General features: G+C 36.6%; 1 protein-coding gene across 2 annotated transcripts in view; it reads right to left on the bottom strand.

The window, feature by feature from the left end:
* Nucleotides 1-20,161, bottom strand: part of ZNF326 (zinc finger protein 326) — a 30,795-nt gene that overhangs the window by 1,206 nt on the left and 9,428 nt on the right. For both annotated transcript variants that reach the window (XM_049807564.1, XM_049807565.1), the window contains 9 exons: nt 18,062-18,467; nt 15,250-15,448; nt 13,412-13,446; nt 12,394-12,481; nt 10,010-10,124; nt 8,808-8,955; nt 8,388-8,487; nt 6,885-7,015; nt 5,793-5,888 (listed from right to left, as the gene is read on the bottom strand). In XM_049807564.1, coding sequence (XP_049663521.1) covers nt 5,793-5,888; nt 6,885-7,015; nt 8,388-8,487; nt 8,808-8,955; nt 10,010-10,124; nt 12,394-12,481; nt 13,412-13,446; nt 15,250-15,448; nt 18,062-18,467 — 1,318 coding nt within the window. The remainder of the gene's footprint in view (nt 1-5,792; nt 5,889-6,884; nt 7,016-8,387; nt 8,488-8,807; nt 8,956-10,009; nt 10,125-12,393; nt 12,482-13,411; nt 13,447-15,249; nt 15,449-18,061; nt 18,468-20,161) is intronic.

Here is a 20,161-nt window from a genome sequence, read left to right as displayed (position 1 = left end):
AAAATCAAGAAAAAACATAAATTCAAATTTAAACAGTAACCCAAAGAAAGCAGAATTCTTTGAGACCATGTTATTCCAAGTCCCAGAATAATTTTATGCACACACTTTGTAATGGCCAGCCTACAGCACTCAGATGGTAATGTCTGTTGAGCCCAATCAACCTATAGCCTCATCAAAGACATAGCTGCCACATAAAATCCCATGAATAAGGCAGTATTTAAACTTCTTTAAGATACTAAGTTTGGCTTTTTTAGAAGTAGATTCTCATAGGTAAGGGTCACATACATATAAAGCCGGTATCTTAACTTATCTGAGCCCTATGAAAACAAGAAAACCCCACATCTCAGTTAAAACACATGCCACATCTAGATGATCCGCTATTGTCAACCACCATGGGGCTACAGAACACCAAGGAGTATTTCACTGAATAGATAACACTGTCCAACTTTGAAATACTAAGAATATTTATTAGCTCAGTAAACCGTTTCATGAGAAGTTGTATGGAAAAGCACGTGCCCAAACCAATTCAATTCCCACATCAACGGAAAGCATTGTGAAATAAAGACTGAGCATCCAAACCTTAATTCAGTAAGGGTTAGTGCAACTCCCCAAAATTGTACTTATCTACCTTCCTTTTTAATAGAAGTGCAAAAGACCTCCTGGCTGCAAAGCTTCTAGTGCCATTTTCCTTAGGTTCAGCCAAATATTTTCAATCACATTTGTGTACAGGAACAAGGATTTCCAAAGACAGGCAGAAATAAGCTAATTACTGAGTTAAAAATACTCCACCCGGTTAGTTTCAAATACATGCTCATCAGTAGATATTACAGAGGGAAGACAGCTATATTAAGAATTTCATATGGCCTAATAGAGAGCACTGTTTCCCAGTGAAAGAAAACAAAAGGTGGCCTTTCTCTAAGTGATTCACAAGGATATCAGAAGCCCTTTTATAGGTCTGGTACAAAAGAAAAGATTAGCATCCTCTCATGTCTAGGCTAGGCATAAAAATGAATTGTAGCTAAGGAATGAACTTCTAAAAGGACACTTCACACTCCTGCAGACAACTACTGACTGTCCCTGACTCTTGGGGACAAGCTACAGAAAATTGTTACACTTCATTCCTGTGGAGACAGTATGTCGCTTCTGGCTAACCTAGCAAAACTGGATTCAGCACACTACTTCTGGCTGAACAGATCTCTCTATAATAATAACAAAAACAAACAAACAAAAAAATTAAGTTGCTTTCCCCAACTGCTTTTTCAGAGAAAGTGCATTTTTCAAGTTCTCAAACTAAGGAAAAAGTTACTGCCCTCAAGGGGAAAATCCTGAAGACTGCGCTCTTTTCCAGTGATGTAGCATCAGAGGCATCCAGCACACCATGCAGAGCCAATTTTGACACTAGTTAATTTTGACAGCCACACTGGTCCCATCTTCCCAGATGGCTTTAAAAAAACAAAACAAAACAAAAAACCAGAAAACAAGAACAAAGGCACACCACTGAACTCCTGCAAAAAGACTTTATAATGCCTACAGAGCATAAAAACACAAGCAGATAAGTAGTTTATTCCCAAGAGATGCATTCTTTGGGTTCCTTGTCCCTAGAATATTTAAATTGCAGAGAAAGCGTAAGACTGAACTGGCATTTACAACCAAAGCTTCAAGATTCAAATGTCCCCTGAAACCACTCTCTACATCTATTTATAACAGGTCTCACAAACTTGACCCAAAAAGATACCAAAATCTGCCTACCTAACTGGTAAACTTTAGAATGCCTTCACCAATACAAATGATCAAACAGTCCCAGGATATAGTGGTAGAAAATGTCAACCTCTATGATGTTTCTCTTCAGCAACATCCAAGCAGCTTTTAATCATAGACATCATTCTATCTAGTAAGTTCCAAATGGCCCAAAATTAGAGATAGTCATTACTTCATCAAGTGATAACTTTTTGCCTGAGAAACAAGATGGGGGTTTTTTCCTCCTTATTATAAAGGGACTTGCTACAGGTTCATAAAACTTCTCAGATGACTGTTTCAGAGTAGCCAGCAAGTGGGTTGTGGTAGATTTTCCCCCTTCCCCCTTCTTTACAATATGGATGTAGGATAATAAAGAGAAATGAAGAACGCTGAAAAAGCATACAAAGAAGGCACCACACAAGACCAAGACTGGGGAAACAGAAGGCTCTTTAAAAGAGTGACCAAGGTAATAAACAACCCTTTCAAGGTTCTTTGATTAAAACACCTACGATGAAGATATCAAACAAGAGATTAAGAGGAAAGCTTCCCTGCATGCACAGGATAGGATACAAACAATATGCTATTACTTTAAGCACTGAATTGGATTTTCAAATATAGGAATTGAAAAAAATCATAGAATAAGATACTGTAAAAGATGGTCACCAGCACCATTAGGATCATAAAGATCACATGCAAGTCTCAACAGCTGGAAACCTCAGTTCTGATACAGTAGTTTTCTGGAAACTGAATGGAGAAATTTCCAACAATGCAGACACCAGCTCCAAAGCAGCAGCAGTACAGGGAACAGAAGCAGCATTTCATGACAGAAGACATGATACATAAAATAGTAGTCCTAGCAGTGGGCTCTAGCAGAAGACTGGAAGAATGGCACACAAGACAGTTATTCCAATACTAATAGATTCAAGGAAGCTGAATTAGTAAGTTAAGAAGGCCACCTTTAACAAATGCTATTCTCCACCATTATGGTTGTTGTTGGTGTCATCATCGGCTGTGGCACTAACAACCACTGCCAGGCCCTATCTGGAAGTTTGTTTTTCCCTTTCCATTTGTAACTCTAGTCATCGACCAGAAGCATAACAAAGATCAGAGCCTTTATAAAACACCAGGAGCTCTTCTAAAGCCACATCATCTAATTTACTGAAGCTGTCTTCCATGGAGCTGGGACATTAATTGCAAATGGCTTGAAACAAACAAAAACCACACACACACACACAACACATGAGGGATTATCTTAGGCTAACTCCATATAGATCCTTCCATTTTCAGTGGACACCAGAGGTAGCTTTACCATGTTAAAAAAAAAATTCAAAATAAAAAAAACTAGGTTAACTCAGTGAAAATTACAAGGGGTGATTTAACCTTTACACCTTTGCTGCAGCTGACATGTCCAAGCTTATAGAATTAGCTGAAAGATTCAAGTTCAAGTATGCATGTACAGGTAAATATTAACAAGTTTGCATTCATTTCTTAAAAAGAAGATTTTGCAGTGAAATTTGAAAATCTAAAACTGACTTCATAATTAAATGGTTAAATATGAAAATATTTGAAAACATTTACAGCCAAAAAAAATCTTCTTTCTGCTTTCCTTTTTACAGCACAAACTAGAAACACGTAGTTAAAGAAAAACGGAAGTCGAATGTTTGTAGAATGACACATTTGAAACTAAGTTTGTTTAAAATGGATGCATCTATTTGCTTTCTTTCCTTTTGCATATACAGCAAATAACCTGTGGAGCAGTCTCTAGTTGGAGAGAAATCAAAGGGCAAAAGATATTTTTCATTAAGCCTTGGGTAGAGGAATAAGTCACAGCTAGAATGGCATTTTACTCAAACAAGTTGCAAAGGTGTCCCAGGTAAAACAGTTGTTATTGCTTGCCAATTAGCTCACTCCAGACCAGAAGTCATGATCCACTCCCTCATTTTCAGTCAAACATTAGCCAGAGCCTTCAACCTTGAAAAGTCTTATACAATGCAACACGCAGCAAATATCCTCAAAATTGATCACCTGGTGCCACCCAGCCAATCAACTTCGACTACATTAAATTGTCATCCTCCAAGCAGTTACACAGTAGTTTCATGGGGCAATCGAAGTGACTTAAGCAGAATTTTTTCACCCAAAACCACAATAGGGGAAGGTGGGACCCAAACACTGGTTGTGGTAAAGGGATGGATGACTACTACTCTCAGCAGGATGTGGTTCTAGAAGGCAGTACTGGCCTCAACAGAAAAAGAGCTTTCCCTAATCAACTTTATTTGGGATATGCTTGTCTTCTAGGCCACACATTAAAAGAACAAACTCCCAAATATGCACAGAGAAATCCAGCAATGTAATAGAAAAAAAAAAAAAAAAAAAAATCTTTTCTCTTTTTTGCTCACATCAAATTGTATCAATAGGGATGCATAAAAATCAGGAGTTGCTGACCTGCAATTTTGTTCTCCTTTTGTCAAAGGCATTTGCAATGTTGACAACCTGCCTTTGCAACGTGGTACAAATCTATGCAACAGCCTCACAGGTCTTCCCTGCTCTGAACTTCCTCCTTCCATGCTGCATATGCGGGATAGACACTTTCCAAAACAATGATGGGTTTAGGTTTTTTTTTGTTTGGTTGGGTTTTTTGGTGGTAGGTGGGTTTTTTTGTTTGGGGTTTGGGGGTTTTTTGGTTGGGGGTGAGGAGGGGCATTTCCCCAAGCCAATCTGCCCTTCATCCCAAAGCAAGCTATTTTCAGCCGTAACAAGGATTTCCTACTCTCCTGGAAGACCGCAGGCACCAAATGCATGCATCACATGCTCTGATTCATCATATGCTGTATAATAAAACTGGACTCCTTCAGTCTGCAGTTGATCATGCATTTGGATAAGGATGAGAGGGATTTGCATAACCAGAAGCCAGATAGATACACCTCACTGAGCAGGTGTTGCTCCATGTTAATCCACCCCAGGAAATACCAGTGCTAGGCATTCTGAAAATGTCGGTGCTCTCCTCCTTGTGAAGACAATCTTGCAAGTTTTATCTTTGTCAGTTTTCCAACTAATGGCAAATTTCCATTCCCCCTTTTATCATTCCCCCACTAGGGGGCTGTACGGGACAACGCAAATGCATACCAGGCCGTAAGGAACACCAGAAGAGATGGCTGCAAATGCATGCAGCTATTCCAGGCTGTGGTATCTGGTCATTTGCTACCTTTTCTTAACAGATATAGAACAGTTGTCAAACCGATTCATGCACCCAACCATATGTAATTTTGCAGGACATGACTAATTTGACATTTTAAATCACAATTAACTTCTGCACTGGTTCATACCTTGTCATATTTCTGCAACACAGCATTGCCTTGTCTGAGAGGGTCTATTATTTGGGCACAGGCAAAATTATAAAATGATTAAAAGTAACTACCAGAAATAGCTAACAACGGTACTACAGAAAAAGTCACTTTGTTGGCCCAGAAGGAAAAAAACCCACATTTTGCTATAATGAATTCACATATGTTTCTCAGGCCACATATCTGTAACATAGGTTGCCATGCCTTTTAAATTCTCTGATCACAACAACTACTATTATAAGCTTTCATTTTTTGTATGCTGCCATAAATCCTAGAAATTCTATGGAATAAAAAGTAGCTGAATAGTGTGTGCACTATACTTTAGTACAAAGCCACACGCTGGAGCCTTTGCTTCTAAACATAAAGACTGACTCACTTGTAAAGTGTTTTGTGCTCTATACTATTATGTATAAAGACACTGCTGATGCTTTCCTAAAGGTTGATTATTTTTTTTTCCTAAGAGCATCTTACTAAAAATTGGCTAGATATACATATAAATGGTAAACCAGAACCAAAAGCTGGTAAATCTGAAGGTGGTAATTTTTCTGCAGAAGTTATCTGAGACTGGCAAAATACATTAAAAGTATATCCAATCTGTGAGCTACCTAGAAGGCAGAAACAGAAGACAGAGCACTGAGGCTGAACTCCATCAGCATGGAGGAAACAGTGGTATAGCAAACATTACAGATGACATTTTTTCCATTTGCATCTTACCTTCACATACAGCTCGTATCGTGCCTTGACTATAGGATTATTCAAGATACTGGTGGCAGTAAGAACACTCTCCCTTTTTATTTGTTCTCTGTAGGCCTAGGAACAAATTTTACAGTGAATAATTATCATACACCTATTACAATTGTCACACAGATTTGAATTCATGGTCAGTTTCTGTAAGGAAAATAATGAATGTATTGCAGCATGAAATGCTCATTCTTAGCATTTAAGTCCAAACCAGATAATAAGTTCAATTAAGTTTGGTAGTGTTTATAGTTTGTTGGTTTAGCTTGATCAAAAGATATATTCACGTTTTGCTTACATAATGAACTACAACCACACTCCTGTCTACAACCACAGTTACCTGTTCTCATCTACAGTTAACATGCACGCTTTTCCATCCCAGCCTAACATATTGTTGAAGATGTCCCTGCTCACTGCAGGGGGTTGGACTAGATGATCTTTAAAGGACCCTTCCAACCCAAACTATTCTATGATTCTATGATATTCCATAATCACAGAAGCTCACAAAACATTACTTTGGCAATCTTGCTTACTATGACAACTGTGATTTTTGACACTCACACTACTCTTTCAACCCTTCTACCAACCTTAAAAGTGTATCATTACAAATTGTAACAGGGACCAACACCATACTACTGCTAATTCTAAACTGCTCTCACTTTTCTTCAAATTAAGACGATAATAGCCAAGCAAAAAAAAAGACACAAGGTTTGTTACCTTGCTGGAAACATATGTATTATGTTTTGCAATCTGAGTAACAAAATCTTTCCAACACTTAATGCCACTAAAAAAAAATTCCCATAAAATACAGTCATTCCTAGTAACCTCCTCAGGACTTCCTACTGTCAGCTATTAAGCACACCAGCATTTCATTAATTGGGGCTGCTTAAGCACTGACTCCTTAATGAGACATTATGTTTACAAAATGTAACAAGGACATTCTAGCTTTCTAAAAGAACAAGCAATACCAACAAGAACTTAGAAATTACTTGCACCAAGTACCATAACACTTCTCACATACTATTAGATTATGCTTGCTTTTTTTTTTAGCAATGTGTCATATCTTACTTGTTTTCCTTTTGTGTGATCAGGAGATTTTAAGTGCTGCTGAACAGAACTGTGCAATGCAGGAACGTACACACTGCAAGCACTGCAGTGAACAGTCTCAACTTTCATCATATGGTCATCAGCAGTAACTCCTGCCAAAGAAGATGCAACAAATCACGAACACAAAAATGTGTTATTCTAAGGAAGTGGAACAGGGGATTGGTGTTTTATAACCAGAAAATTAGAGTTCTCAGTTGTTAAACATATCAAACTGAACCACAGGGGAATATTCACCCAAATTCAGGCACCAAAATTAGGCTCTCTGAAGACAGTGTTGAAGGAAGAAGTTTTTCACTTGGATATTCCAACTCCTTCTCTCAACAGACTATGTATGAGACCCAGGCAATTATGTTTGCTGTCTGAGGTTATGATATATGAACAACTACCTGCCTAAATAGAGGGAAATAAAAATGATACAACAATCAAACTGAACTATTTGATGTATAAAAATGCCACCTACTTAAAATCAGCAATAACCAATATCCTTAATACACATTTTAATACAAGAAACAAACAAAGCTTCACCAAAGCAGTTGGATTTACTTTACCCCTCATAAGGACAACCAACTTATTTCCTTGCCTCCTCTCATTACCAGGAAGAAGCACAAGAATCCAATTACTCTTGCAATTTTAAAATATTAGTTTGCCAACAAAACACTCTGATCATCAAGGCAAACAGGCCCTCCAGTACTTAAAGGAAGTACACAAAAAGAACTTGGGAGATTGTCAAGATGTTGGCTATATCTGTTTTTAAGGACCTTTAGCATTTAAATACAAATTAAGGTAATATTCAAATACAGTTATTGCCTAAAGTAAAGGTACTCAAAAGATGTCCCCTCTGGCTCTAACACATCTTTGGAAATACCTCAGCCAAAGGATAAAGTGGAAGGATACAGCACAGCAAGGCAGGGACACAAAAAATGCTCTAGAAACTTGCCTGTAGGGCAACCAAGGGGAAAAAAATTCAGGCCAAGATGCACCTTGGGTAGCCAAGAAAGCGCTCAAACTCCTCCTTTTGTCAGTGTCCCTCAAAACCACAGCAACTATCCCACTTACATTATCCAGATCCTTGCCATCATATTTAACCACTATCACCTTACTGCTTTATTACACACTCTCTTTCAATCTATCTGCACCCACCTGTTGCCTCTTCTCATACATTATAATGAAAAAGACTGTGGCAAAGCCCACGTAATTCTGTTTGTCAAGTACCTAGCACAACGTTATCTTACTTTCTGAGAAGGCTACCTGGATAGCAAATATAAATAAGGTTTGCTATCTCCCACTGTGCTTACATTCCACATTATATCAGACATGAAGCAAGGAATCCCAACCAGGTACAGAAAAGGTGTGAAAACTAATTATTTTAATCCAAACATTTTATCAAATTCAAAGAAGAATGGAAGGAGAAAAGGACAAGCAGAGCTCTACAATATGCACTTTGTCAGAAAAAGCATTACTCACCTTCCATTATATCTTTTTCAGCAGCTTGAGCATTTTCCGTTTGGTTACTTGTCTGTTGCTTACGCATAGCTGTCTTCTTGAATTTATTCACCATACACTCCTAAAGAAAATCAGAAAAAAAATATTGTAAGACACCTGATGTACAATTGTTTATAGTCCAAAAGGAACCTATACTTAAAATATTACTCAGAATAGCTCTGTAACAAATAGCAATTAATTGCTGTTACTTCTTAAGACACTACTTTTAATTGTAAAAGTAACAGACTCTGAATTTGCTTCAACTTTTAGAAATACGTGCTGTGCCAAAAGTCCTCTGCAAAAGGAATAACAATGATAAATGAAGCATATTTTGAAGATAAATGGTAAATTTTAACTACATTCTAATGTAAAAGTATTATAGATCAAAAACAGTTGTCTTACATGAAGAAATTCCATCACTACTTTGTCAAATTTGGTTTGCTTCTGGATATGATCCAATGTTTCCTGGTGAGCTGCACTCTCCAGATGTGACTCAATTTCTTTTTCTTCAAATGTTCGAAATTTGCAAAATGAGCAAGTAAATGCCATTCTATCAAGAGAAATACATTAAATGATACTTATATTAAAGAAACAGTCTTCCCTCTCTTCTCAAAACTATGAGGACCTGACAAACCTAACCAGAAAAGGAATGGGAAAAGTGTTCTTTAAAGAAGGCTAAGTGAAGAAAGAAAAAAAAAAAATCCAGTATTACACCATTATGAAGGGTAACTGCTACAAGAACCAAATATAATTCATTACTCTGACTGGCCTGATTTATCTATGCAGAAGATAAAAACTGCTGAAATCAGAAGCTAGCCATCTAAAAGTCACATTATTCTGTGAGTATACCTATCACAGCTCTCTAGTTTGTGTCACCTTTTGTAGTACTTCTCATAGTCAAGCCAGTCCATGATTTCCTAACTACAAATAGTCAAAAGAATTCTTTTAAAGTTCATTTTCCATACAAAAACTATATAGTCTTTGTAAGAAAATATAGCCTCCTCAGTACAATGAGGAAAAGGCAGTAATGCTATGATCATATACTGCACCGACATAGAACAGTTTTGTACAGTGCTGGCCATTAGCCCACTTGGCTGTGGCAGGACCAAGAAAAGTTACAGAACTATCTACTTATTTTTGCTACAAAACAGCTCACTATACATATAACACCAGAATAAAGTTAATTTCTAACAGCTTATTACATCAGCATGAACATATATTTAACTGAAATATATACTTCAAAAGCAGTACCATTCTAAGCTGCTTCTCAAGGGTGCACTGATGCATTTGTGGGGGAGAAGAGGTTAGGAAATTGTGTCTTTTCTGATACAGCAGAGGCCCAGTGAAACATCCAGTCTTCTAAGCCACAGGATTTGGGGACTGGGTTTTTGGTTTTTTCATTTGTTTGGGTTAGTTTTTTGGTTTTGCTTTGGGGGTGGAGGGGTTGGGGGTGGCAGGGGGAGGGGGTTTTTTTTTCTTCATTTCTTCATTGCATTTTATTTTCCTAAAATCAGTCCAATGGGGCTTTCAGGAAAGACATATTCTTACAGAAGAATAAAGGGGAAGAAAAACACTGCACAAAAGACAGAAGTTATAGCACAAACCTGTAACCATCACCGTATTTTTCACTGTTTTTTTCCCTTCTACGCCTTTGCTTCTCTCTTCTGGCCTCAATTCGCCGCTTTTCTTCTTCCTCACTTTTAACTTCTCCTTTGCCATCTTAACATATAATAGAAGGATTTTAAAATGCTACGTTCAAAAAAAACAAACAAAAAAAACCCAACAAAAAAAACCCTCAAACTAACAAACAACTAGTAAAAGTATCTGTCTTCCCTGTCTCCTCCACAAACACCTCAAAATGCAGAGAAAGACCCTATTCCAAAGTGCTTCAGTGGCTTATTTAAATGCCAGAGAAGTTTTGCTTTGTTTTCTTCCTCTGAAGACAACCAATTTAAACATTTGCTTCCAACAATGCAAACTTAGTAGTTAAGGGACACTCTAGATTACACTCATAAAAGTAAGGAAATTTAGAGTTAAAGCAAACCTTACCCTGTTATGCCTAGTTACTAAAGGCCTCTTCAAGCAAGTGAAAGGGAAAGGGTACCAAGGGTGCACAGGAAAAAACACGTTATTTAAAACTCTCCATGGTTTTAGAGCATCATTGCTACTATCTCTTTACATAAGAAACTATCTAAAGCCATTCTCTTCTGCTGAGAAGGCAGTTTCCAACACCAAAAGCAAAGGTTCTCATAAAGGAGACAAGGCAGTGTTCCATTAAGGTATGGTACCCAACCTGAAATTCCACAACTTTATTATTTTTTCCCCACTATACTTCGCTTGATTTCACAGAAAAATGTTCCAAAGGGGGGCGGGGGGCAGAAACCACCACACAACAAAAACCCAAACAAACCTTTAGAGAACTTCATTAAATTATCACCTGGCATGTAAGTAAGAGTGCAAACAAATAAATGACTAGAAATTAGTTTTGCAACATTAAAGACTTCTAAGGACGCTGACTTTTTGCATAAGCATACTTATGTTTGCCTTTCCTATGTCTGCTTATGGGCAAAGGGAAACAATTAAGACTATTATTCAGTGAATAGTTTTAGAGCAGGAAAAAGAGGATCACTTCGTTTTCTTTCGCAGTTCAACCTCAGGAGAGAGGTCAGCCTCCATGAAATCTGCCTCCATCCAAACAGCAACAGAAAGGAACACACAGGGAAAAAAAACAAAAACCAAACAAACAACAAAAACCCAAAAAAGCACAAAACTTGCAAAAAGCTCTGTGGCTCTAGAAGTGTCACTGAGTACTGAAAACATTTCCACCAACTAACAGCTTACACTTCATTCCTGATTACCCCAAGGTTTTTCATTTTGTAGCAAAGAGTTTCAAAAATTACTCTAATCCGGACAAGAGAAAAACTCCCATCCGAAAGATTTTTTTCCTTTTTTTTTTAATGCAATTTGAAAACAAAAAAACAGCCACCCACCCAACAGAGGCAATTCCCATTAATAATCTCAGGATTTAAATTTAATTTAGTGCCTTACTACCAACCCTGGAAACATGCGAAGGATCACTTGGTTTAGTGCTGTAAAAATCATCTGGTATGACCTTCTGTGGAGTGAAATACCCCTCAAGCTCACAAATTCAAGTGTCCATCCTGTTACAAGCTGGGGAATGGAAGCCTGAATCTACATATAAACTGGGTCTCCCCAGCAGGGCTCCCACTTTCCTTCAGGGCACTTACACAAACTTTTACAAATGAAAAAAACACACAAAATTTAAAAAAAAAATTAAAATTACTACTATTTCAAGAAAAGAAACTCTCATCAGTTGGCTACAAATTTCCAGCACTCATTAGATCAGATTAGACTATATATACAATAAGGCAGCACACAAGGGAGAGGGGACTAAAAACAGTTTCAGCTTTAACACTGCATTTCTTTGTGTACGTGTTTGAAATCACTACAATTAATATACACTTTAATTGATTTTATGTAAACTAATAATTAATCTGTTTCACTAAGACTGCACATGAAATAGACCCCCTGCTCTTGAGAGCAGCTCTCCAAGTTAACTAAATCCACTTTTATAAAAGTGACTCACCTAGGATTTAAGAGTGAGGTTGATCAGCTAATGGGATAAATAATAGGATGTGGTTGAGGAACTGGTGGGATAAACAATATTTAAGCAATGGAATGGCAGAAGATCATTTACATTAATTTCACAAAAATTAAAACAAGTCAAACAACAACAACATACAGAGATGATCAGAAAGCAGTCAGATGATAAGCATGTAAAGAACAAAACAAGTGATGGATGGATGTTACAATCGTCTTCTCCATGGCCTAAATTTAGATACTCTTAAAAAAAAAAAAAAGAGTCATGCTACTCAATAACTATTAGAGGTCATACTAAATCTATTCACTCAAAGTCACACAAATACAATACCTACAATACCTTACCTGACAAAGCAAACTGACTTACCTCCAAAAGTCTGATATCCAAGATCATAAGCATCTCTTGTAAAGTCTTCATATATAACAACTGCACCACTTGTGTCCACTTCAATTTCCTAATAAAGTCAAATCCATAAATTTGTAAGAAAAAGCCAACAAAGCAATGCCATTTTAAATCCAGAAAAAGACAGAGCAAATTACTTTATTTCCAACAATCTGTTACTTACTATTTTTATCAAATATGACAATGGAAGAAAGCAAATTGAGTATCTAGTTAGACTCAGTGTACAAACACTTCAAGCTATGCATTCCTCTTTAATGCCTGGAAGCCTTTGTGAATTAGTTTCACAATCAAAATTCTGTCTTCTACATAAATATTCTGACTTCCAATTCAGACTTCTAAATACTTAGTTGAGAATATGTTAATACCACCACTCAAAAAGGAAAATATCATTCCAGTCTTTCAACGTGGAACAAGGATATATATACAGGCTTTGTTTACTAATCACAATCTTGCACGTTGTTGCAACTGTCTTTCTGTAGGTAGGAACTAATCTCTGTGCCCTAACACCTATTAACACTGGTTCTTTTTTTATTTACCTTCTCTCCTTAACACGTCTTATGTCTTATCCATTCTCCCTCACTGCTATTTAGTAACCTCTCTGTCATCTTATATTTAATTTCCCAAGCCACCCAAGCAGGTCATAGGTGTATGAATTCAAGCTGACTACTTATGACAACATGAGATGTGTTCATATGACAGCTCTCTGTGCATTACAATAGGTAGGGTCCACAAATACACTTTAAATTCATTTTCCATGCTATCTGCACAAGCTGTATCTTTCACTCGAAATCAGTACGGATTTTAGACTGCCACCAAAATAAGGCAGCTTTAGATAAAGTAAAGAAAAAAATTATGATTAGAAAAACTTACAATGTTAAGTGCTTAACTTTTATAACTCTAGCTTAATAATTATTTGTCTTAAGGTATACCATGCAAACTTCTGAAAGAATCACAAGCATTTTCCAATTGTGGGAATCTTTACCTCTATCGTAGAATCCTGGAAGGATGTCTTCATGTCTATAAACATAAAATGAGGAAGAAATAAATAATGCAAAAGTGCTGTCACTGTCAATTCATTTTAAGGCAATAAGAAGTTTAAGAAAAAAAATCAGCTTTTTATGCAGCTAGGACAGTCTACATCTACAATTTATCGTATTTTAGTAGCAATACTAAATGTAAAATCAGTTATCCTTAGGAATATAAACCAAACAGTCTTCTAGAAGCGATCACCTATATCTGACTCCACAAAACAAGAAATTCAAGACTGAAATTACACTGTAATTTGAGATATATTTTCATACATATATTATATACCAATTGCATCCCATTTTCTGGTAGTTGTCACCCACTTCTTAGTTTTCAACTACATGATAATACTTAGAGCATCTTTCAAGTTTCAGAAAATTGTCTTAAGCCACCCGACAGTTTCTTTCCCCCAGTCTCAGAGCCACAGGACAGGTTGATTAAAGTGCATTCTAGTATGTGCCATCTACTCCAATTCTTAAAGTAACTTCAATATTATATAGTACATTGGTCCTTGGATTGTTGAAATCAGTGAGGGCAAACAGATAACCAACTGGAAGTGCTCTGTCTGAAGGTAGTTTAGAAAAGGAGAACCTACAAAAGTACCAAAAGAGGAAGAGCTAAGAGGGAGACCTTTGAGATGCAAGTCTTTTGATATACCTGGAGATGTATTTTACAGATCCATTTTGTCACAACAAAGCTGGCAAGTCCAGCAATAATGTTTCCTACACAAAAGGCAGAGGAACATGTTCTATATACCCAGTGCCCAAAATTTTTACAGTACTGTTGAAGTTAAAGTTAAGGGAACAGTTTTGCAATACACAGTAGTGGAACTAGAGTTACAGAATCAAAAATAAAATTTTCATGTGGAAGTTTCTGCCAAGTCTGTGCATTTACCTTGCAAGCTTTGAGTTAAAGTAATTTTAAACATTTTTCAGATGTGATTTGAAACCAAACTAAAAAACACTGCAGATCCAAATTAATGAGATTGGAAGCATAAAAAACTAAAATTTGACTGCTGTACATGCTGTTCATAATATTTAATACTCAAATTTACATTCCCTCAAAGCAAGTAATTTATTCAAACCTCATAAGTGATTTTTTTCTCCAGCTTTGCCTGCAGTGTCAAAATTATTAGTTGTAGGACATCTTTAGGGAAGCTAAACAAAGCAAGCACCGCTAGTACTTTGCAATCTGTAATTCCAGTTTATCTATCGTATTTCCCGTTCTTCTCTTCATTACGGCATTTAATTTACAAGAAGGAGCAATCTCTCTCTGCCTTTCAAACTATTCTGTAACAATTTTCACTGTTTTCTCATTTTGCCTCCCTTTCCCTCTCCTCTTCACCCAGACTTTATGCCTTTATTTTACCTGCATTGCAGCTGATGTACTACTTTTTATATCCATCAAAGTATTCGGACAGCAGGGCCCAGGCTCATGCAAGGGCACATTTTAGTATTTGTCAGGCATTGTCACTTAAGGCAACCTGAGATATGAAATTATTCAGTGGTGAAAATTTGCCACCAGAAGTATCATTATAAAGTCTGAATGAAATAGTCTTCAGCAGTATATTTAAATGCATCAAAATATTCAATTTCATTCAGCAAATTATCTTTGCAGTATAAGAGTTAGAAGAGTAAATTCAGGAAGTCTGTTGTGGAATACTTCAAAGGTAGAAAATGAAGAATTACAACACAGCACATACAGCCCTCTTTTTCAATATTAAAACTAAATAATTCCTAATAAATAAAAAATATTAGTAATTTTAACTTAAGAGTTTTGGCACTTGTTACTTACTAGGTGATTTTTTCTGGCTCAGCTTCAAAATAGGTTTTGTCATTTTGGGTTTCTTGATAAATGTCCCACCAGGTTTGTTATATGGCTGTGGTATCATTTTTCTTTTTATTCCTCTAGCAGCAACTGCTGCAGGACTGGGTTTGTTATGATAGTCAACAACAATTCCAGGTCTGTGCATTCCTCCAAAGTCTCCCATATGCTGAAAATTTGTGAAATCAAGAGAAAGGTATTAGTATATGAAATCTATAGAAATAAAACAATTAGTTGGTACAATACAACTGTGAACTAAGTATAACCTGCGTTCTAGAGCAAAATGCAGGGGAAATTTAAGCTCCAGGTTTGATGTTGTGTTGTGCAATGGCTTTGTGGGTGTTTGTGCAGTAGAATGAATACATATATATAAACTGTGTTTCTGCTTATTCAGAACCATTGTCCAGACAATGAACATGTGTCTAGCCAACCCAGTTTTTGACACTTTCGTCAGCAGCCCTTAAAAAAAAAAAAACAAACCACCCCACTTCTTTATGCCAAATTATTAGCAGTCATTTGAAAAGTGAGTAAAGAAGGTTGTCCAGTGTGGAACAGCAATTAATTGAAGAAAGCTCATTCTTTACTTATCTCTCCACTGAATTCAATAGATTCAGAATTTAAAAGTTGGGCTTGAAGGGAACAGTACAAAAACATGGCAGCAATAGGAATGAAAATTCAGTTGAAAGACTAAAACTTTCTATTATTTCTAAAATGCTGTACAGTCATTTGTGGACACTTGCTTATAAAAGTTAACTCTCTGAAGACATGGAATAAATGAGCAATCTGAAGAGGGAGAATTTAGGTAGCTGCAGTATTTTCAAAAGCACTAACATACTTCCTAACATTAACTCAATTATTTGAGTAATAAAGGGCAGAAAAGAGCCCACTGACTGGATGGGTGACTTGGATAAGCAGAAATATTTGTATAGCCATGAGAAGGGAATTAGTATTACACTATCAAAGTTAAAAGAACATAAAAATAACTTCAACAAACTTTGTGAAAAGTATGACTTTTTTTTAAGCAAATTTTAAATGACAAGAGAGAATGTACCAAAACAGGCACTGTTCTTAATCAGAAGTCCATGCAAAAGATCTCCATGTTAATTTATTTAGTTAAGATAATTACAGAACTACCTAGCATGTACACTTACACTGTACACATATAAATTTGACATGAAGTATGGACTTGGAAAATTTCAAGTACTTTTTTTTTTAACATACAGTCTATCTATTAAAGGTGCAATGCATTTTACATATGGTAAGTAGTTTAGCCTTTACGTTCTCCTTTATTACATAAAGGACTAAAAAGATAAATTTCAAAAGAAAAACAAAAAAGAAATAAGGCTACTTTGTTGTAACTCTGCACAAAACTTTCAGATCTTCTGAAAGGATGGCATCCAAGCTTAAGAACCTAACACTTTCAGCTTCACAAGCAGAGAAACATAAAGATTAGAATCCATTTCTCATACCATGCTACATGTTACCTAGCAGCCATGTGCAAATCTGAGCTAAAATTTGAATATGTCAACTATAGTACTCAAGAATGCTGCAAAGTAGACTTTCTGGAACAAAACCACCACACAATTAGGCATTTAAAAGACCCAGTAAAAAATAATCTTCCTCTACACTTCAAGCTACAAACAAATTGTATGATTTAATACTAAAGAATTGATTCCCAAAGAAATATGGCACACTTAAGAATTTTAAAAGGTAAGTTACACCTAGAGGAACAGGCAGAAAAGTATTCACTGAACTCTTCATTCTCAAAAAAAAAAAAAACCATAATCAGAATTGGGATTATAAAACCAAGATAAAGGGACACCATCAACTTAAAGTTAGTACTTCTTCAGGATTTTTTTTTACTCTCTTCTGTTGTATTTTTTTTTCCCTAGTTCATTTAACACCACACATTACTCCTCCAAACTGTGATCCACTATTGTGTGTACAGTTAATGTTGCTGCTTCTTGGACATACAGTTTTTATGTCCTACACTGGAAAGGAATCCACTGAAAAGGAGTTAGAACATTAAGTCTTCAAAACAAAATAAATACAAGTAACGGGACTAGGCACACTATCTGGAAATTAATCTCAGTTCTGTGAAAGGACCTGATTTCAAGTTGATGATGCCCCTTTAAACATGTTTTAATTTTCAAAAAGAATCACTGTAACTGCTAACCACCCACCTTTGTCATTTCCTCCCCATCACCCTTCCAGTACACAAGTCAGAGTAAGAATTAAGTTTAAAAGAAGACTTGATGTTTGCCAAAGCATGTGTTCAACTTATTAAAGAATTAGCTCAACTTTTACCTTTACAGGAAACAAAAACTACTCTAGCATTCACAACCTGGGTTTTATTTTTTGCTTATACATTGCACCTTTAACCTACTCAAAACTTCAAAAGACTTTGAATTAAACTTTTACAATATTCAAGAATTTCCCCACCAGCAGCAAAGATGCTAGTGTTTACAAGGAAAAATGAAAGTCCTTTTAATCCCTTTTAGACCAAACCTATTACTTTTTTCTTCATCTTTCAGACAAAAGGAGAGATTTAACAAACCTTATCAACTAGTCTTCTATTACTCATTACTTTCAACAGAAAGAGGGACTGGGTTCTACTTGAAGACAGCTTCAAGGGGGTAAACAACATTGTCATCAACCATGATAGTTTGCTTGGACAAAAAACCCACACTGTACTGAACAGTGCATTCATTTTAAAGCAGTGGTCTTGAAAGGGTTTAAAAGAGTGTCTAGTGAAAAGAATCTGAAAAGATTCTGTACTTACTCCTCGGCCTCGGCCTCTGCCTGTTGATGGTCCTCCAAAAGCATCATAGTTTCTGCTTCCAAATCCACTTTCAGGATAAGCAGGCGTTCCTCTCCCCCGAGAGCCTACAGGTGCAGGCTTCATATGGGGTGAAGAAAAACTGCTGTAGGAAGAGTAACTCTCTCTTCCTCTGTCCTCCATAAACCCAGGCCTCAATTTTGAACGGGAGTAAGGTGCTTCCCAGCTAGACCCGCCCTGGTTTCTACCTCCGAAAGAGTCAAGGCTATTCCGGTAGGAGTTGTCAAATCGACCACCATAACTACCTCCGAAGCGGCTTTGTTCGGGTTCATTATAACCATAGCCAGATCTGTACAGATCTCGCCCACCCAGAGAAGACCCGGAGTCGTAAGACTCATAAGGTCCAAACCTGGAAAAGTTGCACAGTGAGGAGAAAAAAAAGTAAGCTTACTAATGTTATACATTTCAAAAGACAAGTTATCAGTTGACATTTATCAACTAAAATCAATTTATTACTATACTGGTCCGTACAGTTGTGTTATTGTTTAATCTTGATTAGGGCTGGGCAAATCACACTATGGCCAGATAGAAAGCTATCTGAGCCATTTTTGCTACAAACAATTCTAAAGTTCAGTATGCCTGAACTTTGTTTAATTAAAATTTTCAGCAACATTTATTTACTAAAACATTGTTAGAGCCCAGCCCTAGTCTCACAAAAATAATCACCTGCAGACAGTCATAGGCTAGTCAAACTCTCCTTTCTTCAAAATCATGCCCTCATATTCTAACAGTTAAACAGCAGTTAAAAGGTGGCTTAGTTCTGAACTGAGGAGAAAAAAAACAAAAACTTTTTTTTTTTTTAAGTGGTACAGTTGTAAATCTTAAACACCCCACAGTTCTAATTTTACAGGAAAAATACACATGCTCTTCCATTCATATTTGTACTTTTTGGAAATTTTCTTTCCTGTAAAATGCAGTCTCCCAATCAAAGAATTCATGATCTTCAGTGTATCCATCTTTCACTTGCAGACCATTAAGTCTAGCAATCCAGGATTTTTAAAGTCTACCCAATGCATGCATAGTGGACAAGACAACAGTCCTTGGAATTTCACAGTAGGGTAACAAGGAACTGAAATCTTTAGTTATTTACCAAGAGTTTGCTTTACCAGGGGTTGGGAAAGGGAGCGTCAGGCTTGAAATCATCAATATTTGTAACCACTTGGAAGGGAAACACATTAGTGTCCCTGAAGGGTTATAATAGGGTGATTCAGCAGGAGTTGGGAAAGACAACCCCTTGACTGATAAAATATAAACCAGAACAGACTCAAATTACTAACTGTATCTACAGTAAACTGAATGCCTTAATTTTAAAATATGTTAGTCTCAGAAGACCCGCAGCTACAGAGAAAATGACACTATCTACAGAAAGAGCCCATGCACAATATTAACGTTACATGGCAAGAGACATTTCGGTGTTGAAGTAGTCATTCAACCTCAATCATATGCAGATTACTATATGGTAGGTACAGCTCATTCCTGAATCTCTGCTCAGACTTTTAAGTCAATCTTTATGTTCATCATTAAACAAATTATACTTAACTAAAATGTTTAACAGAACCGTGCAGCAAAACACAACACTTCTCCAGCCTCCCTACTTAGTACTGTCCTTGCCCAGTGGCACTACAGTGACTACAGACAAGAATCATACAGTAGTCTGACTACAGCCAGAGAATTCAAGGGCGCACACAAGAAAACCATCAGATTATCTAAGTTTTCTTCACATTTTATTTCCTCCAAGCTAGAATCACTACTCTGAAAAGCATGCTTCTTTGAATACAATGTTAAGACCTAAATCAAATCAGCTGCTCCCTATAGTTTTTATCTGAAAGAGCAACAGTAATAGTATCCTAGCATTAAATACACAACTTTAAGACCACTGCATCAGAATTTTTATTTTTAGACCAATCCATCTTGCAAAGCAGCCCAGAACGTGTACGCAGTTTTAAGTGTAATCAGTACCTGCCAATGAAATAATCTGGACATGACTTTCAGATTCTATACCAAGATCATTTGAGCACTGCACATTCAAACCAAAGAACACAT

This window comes from Accipiter gentilis, chromosome 8, assembly GCF_929443795.1.
Source record: "Accipiter gentilis chromosome 8, bAccGen1.1, whole genome shotgun sequence".
In the NCBI taxonomy this organism is placed as follows: domain Eukaryota; kingdom Metazoa; phylum Chordata; class Aves; order Accipitriformes; family Accipitridae; genus Astur; species Astur gentilis.
The sequence above is the reverse complement of the archived record's forward strand: the minus strand, read 5'-3'. Positions and strand labels throughout refer to the sequence as shown.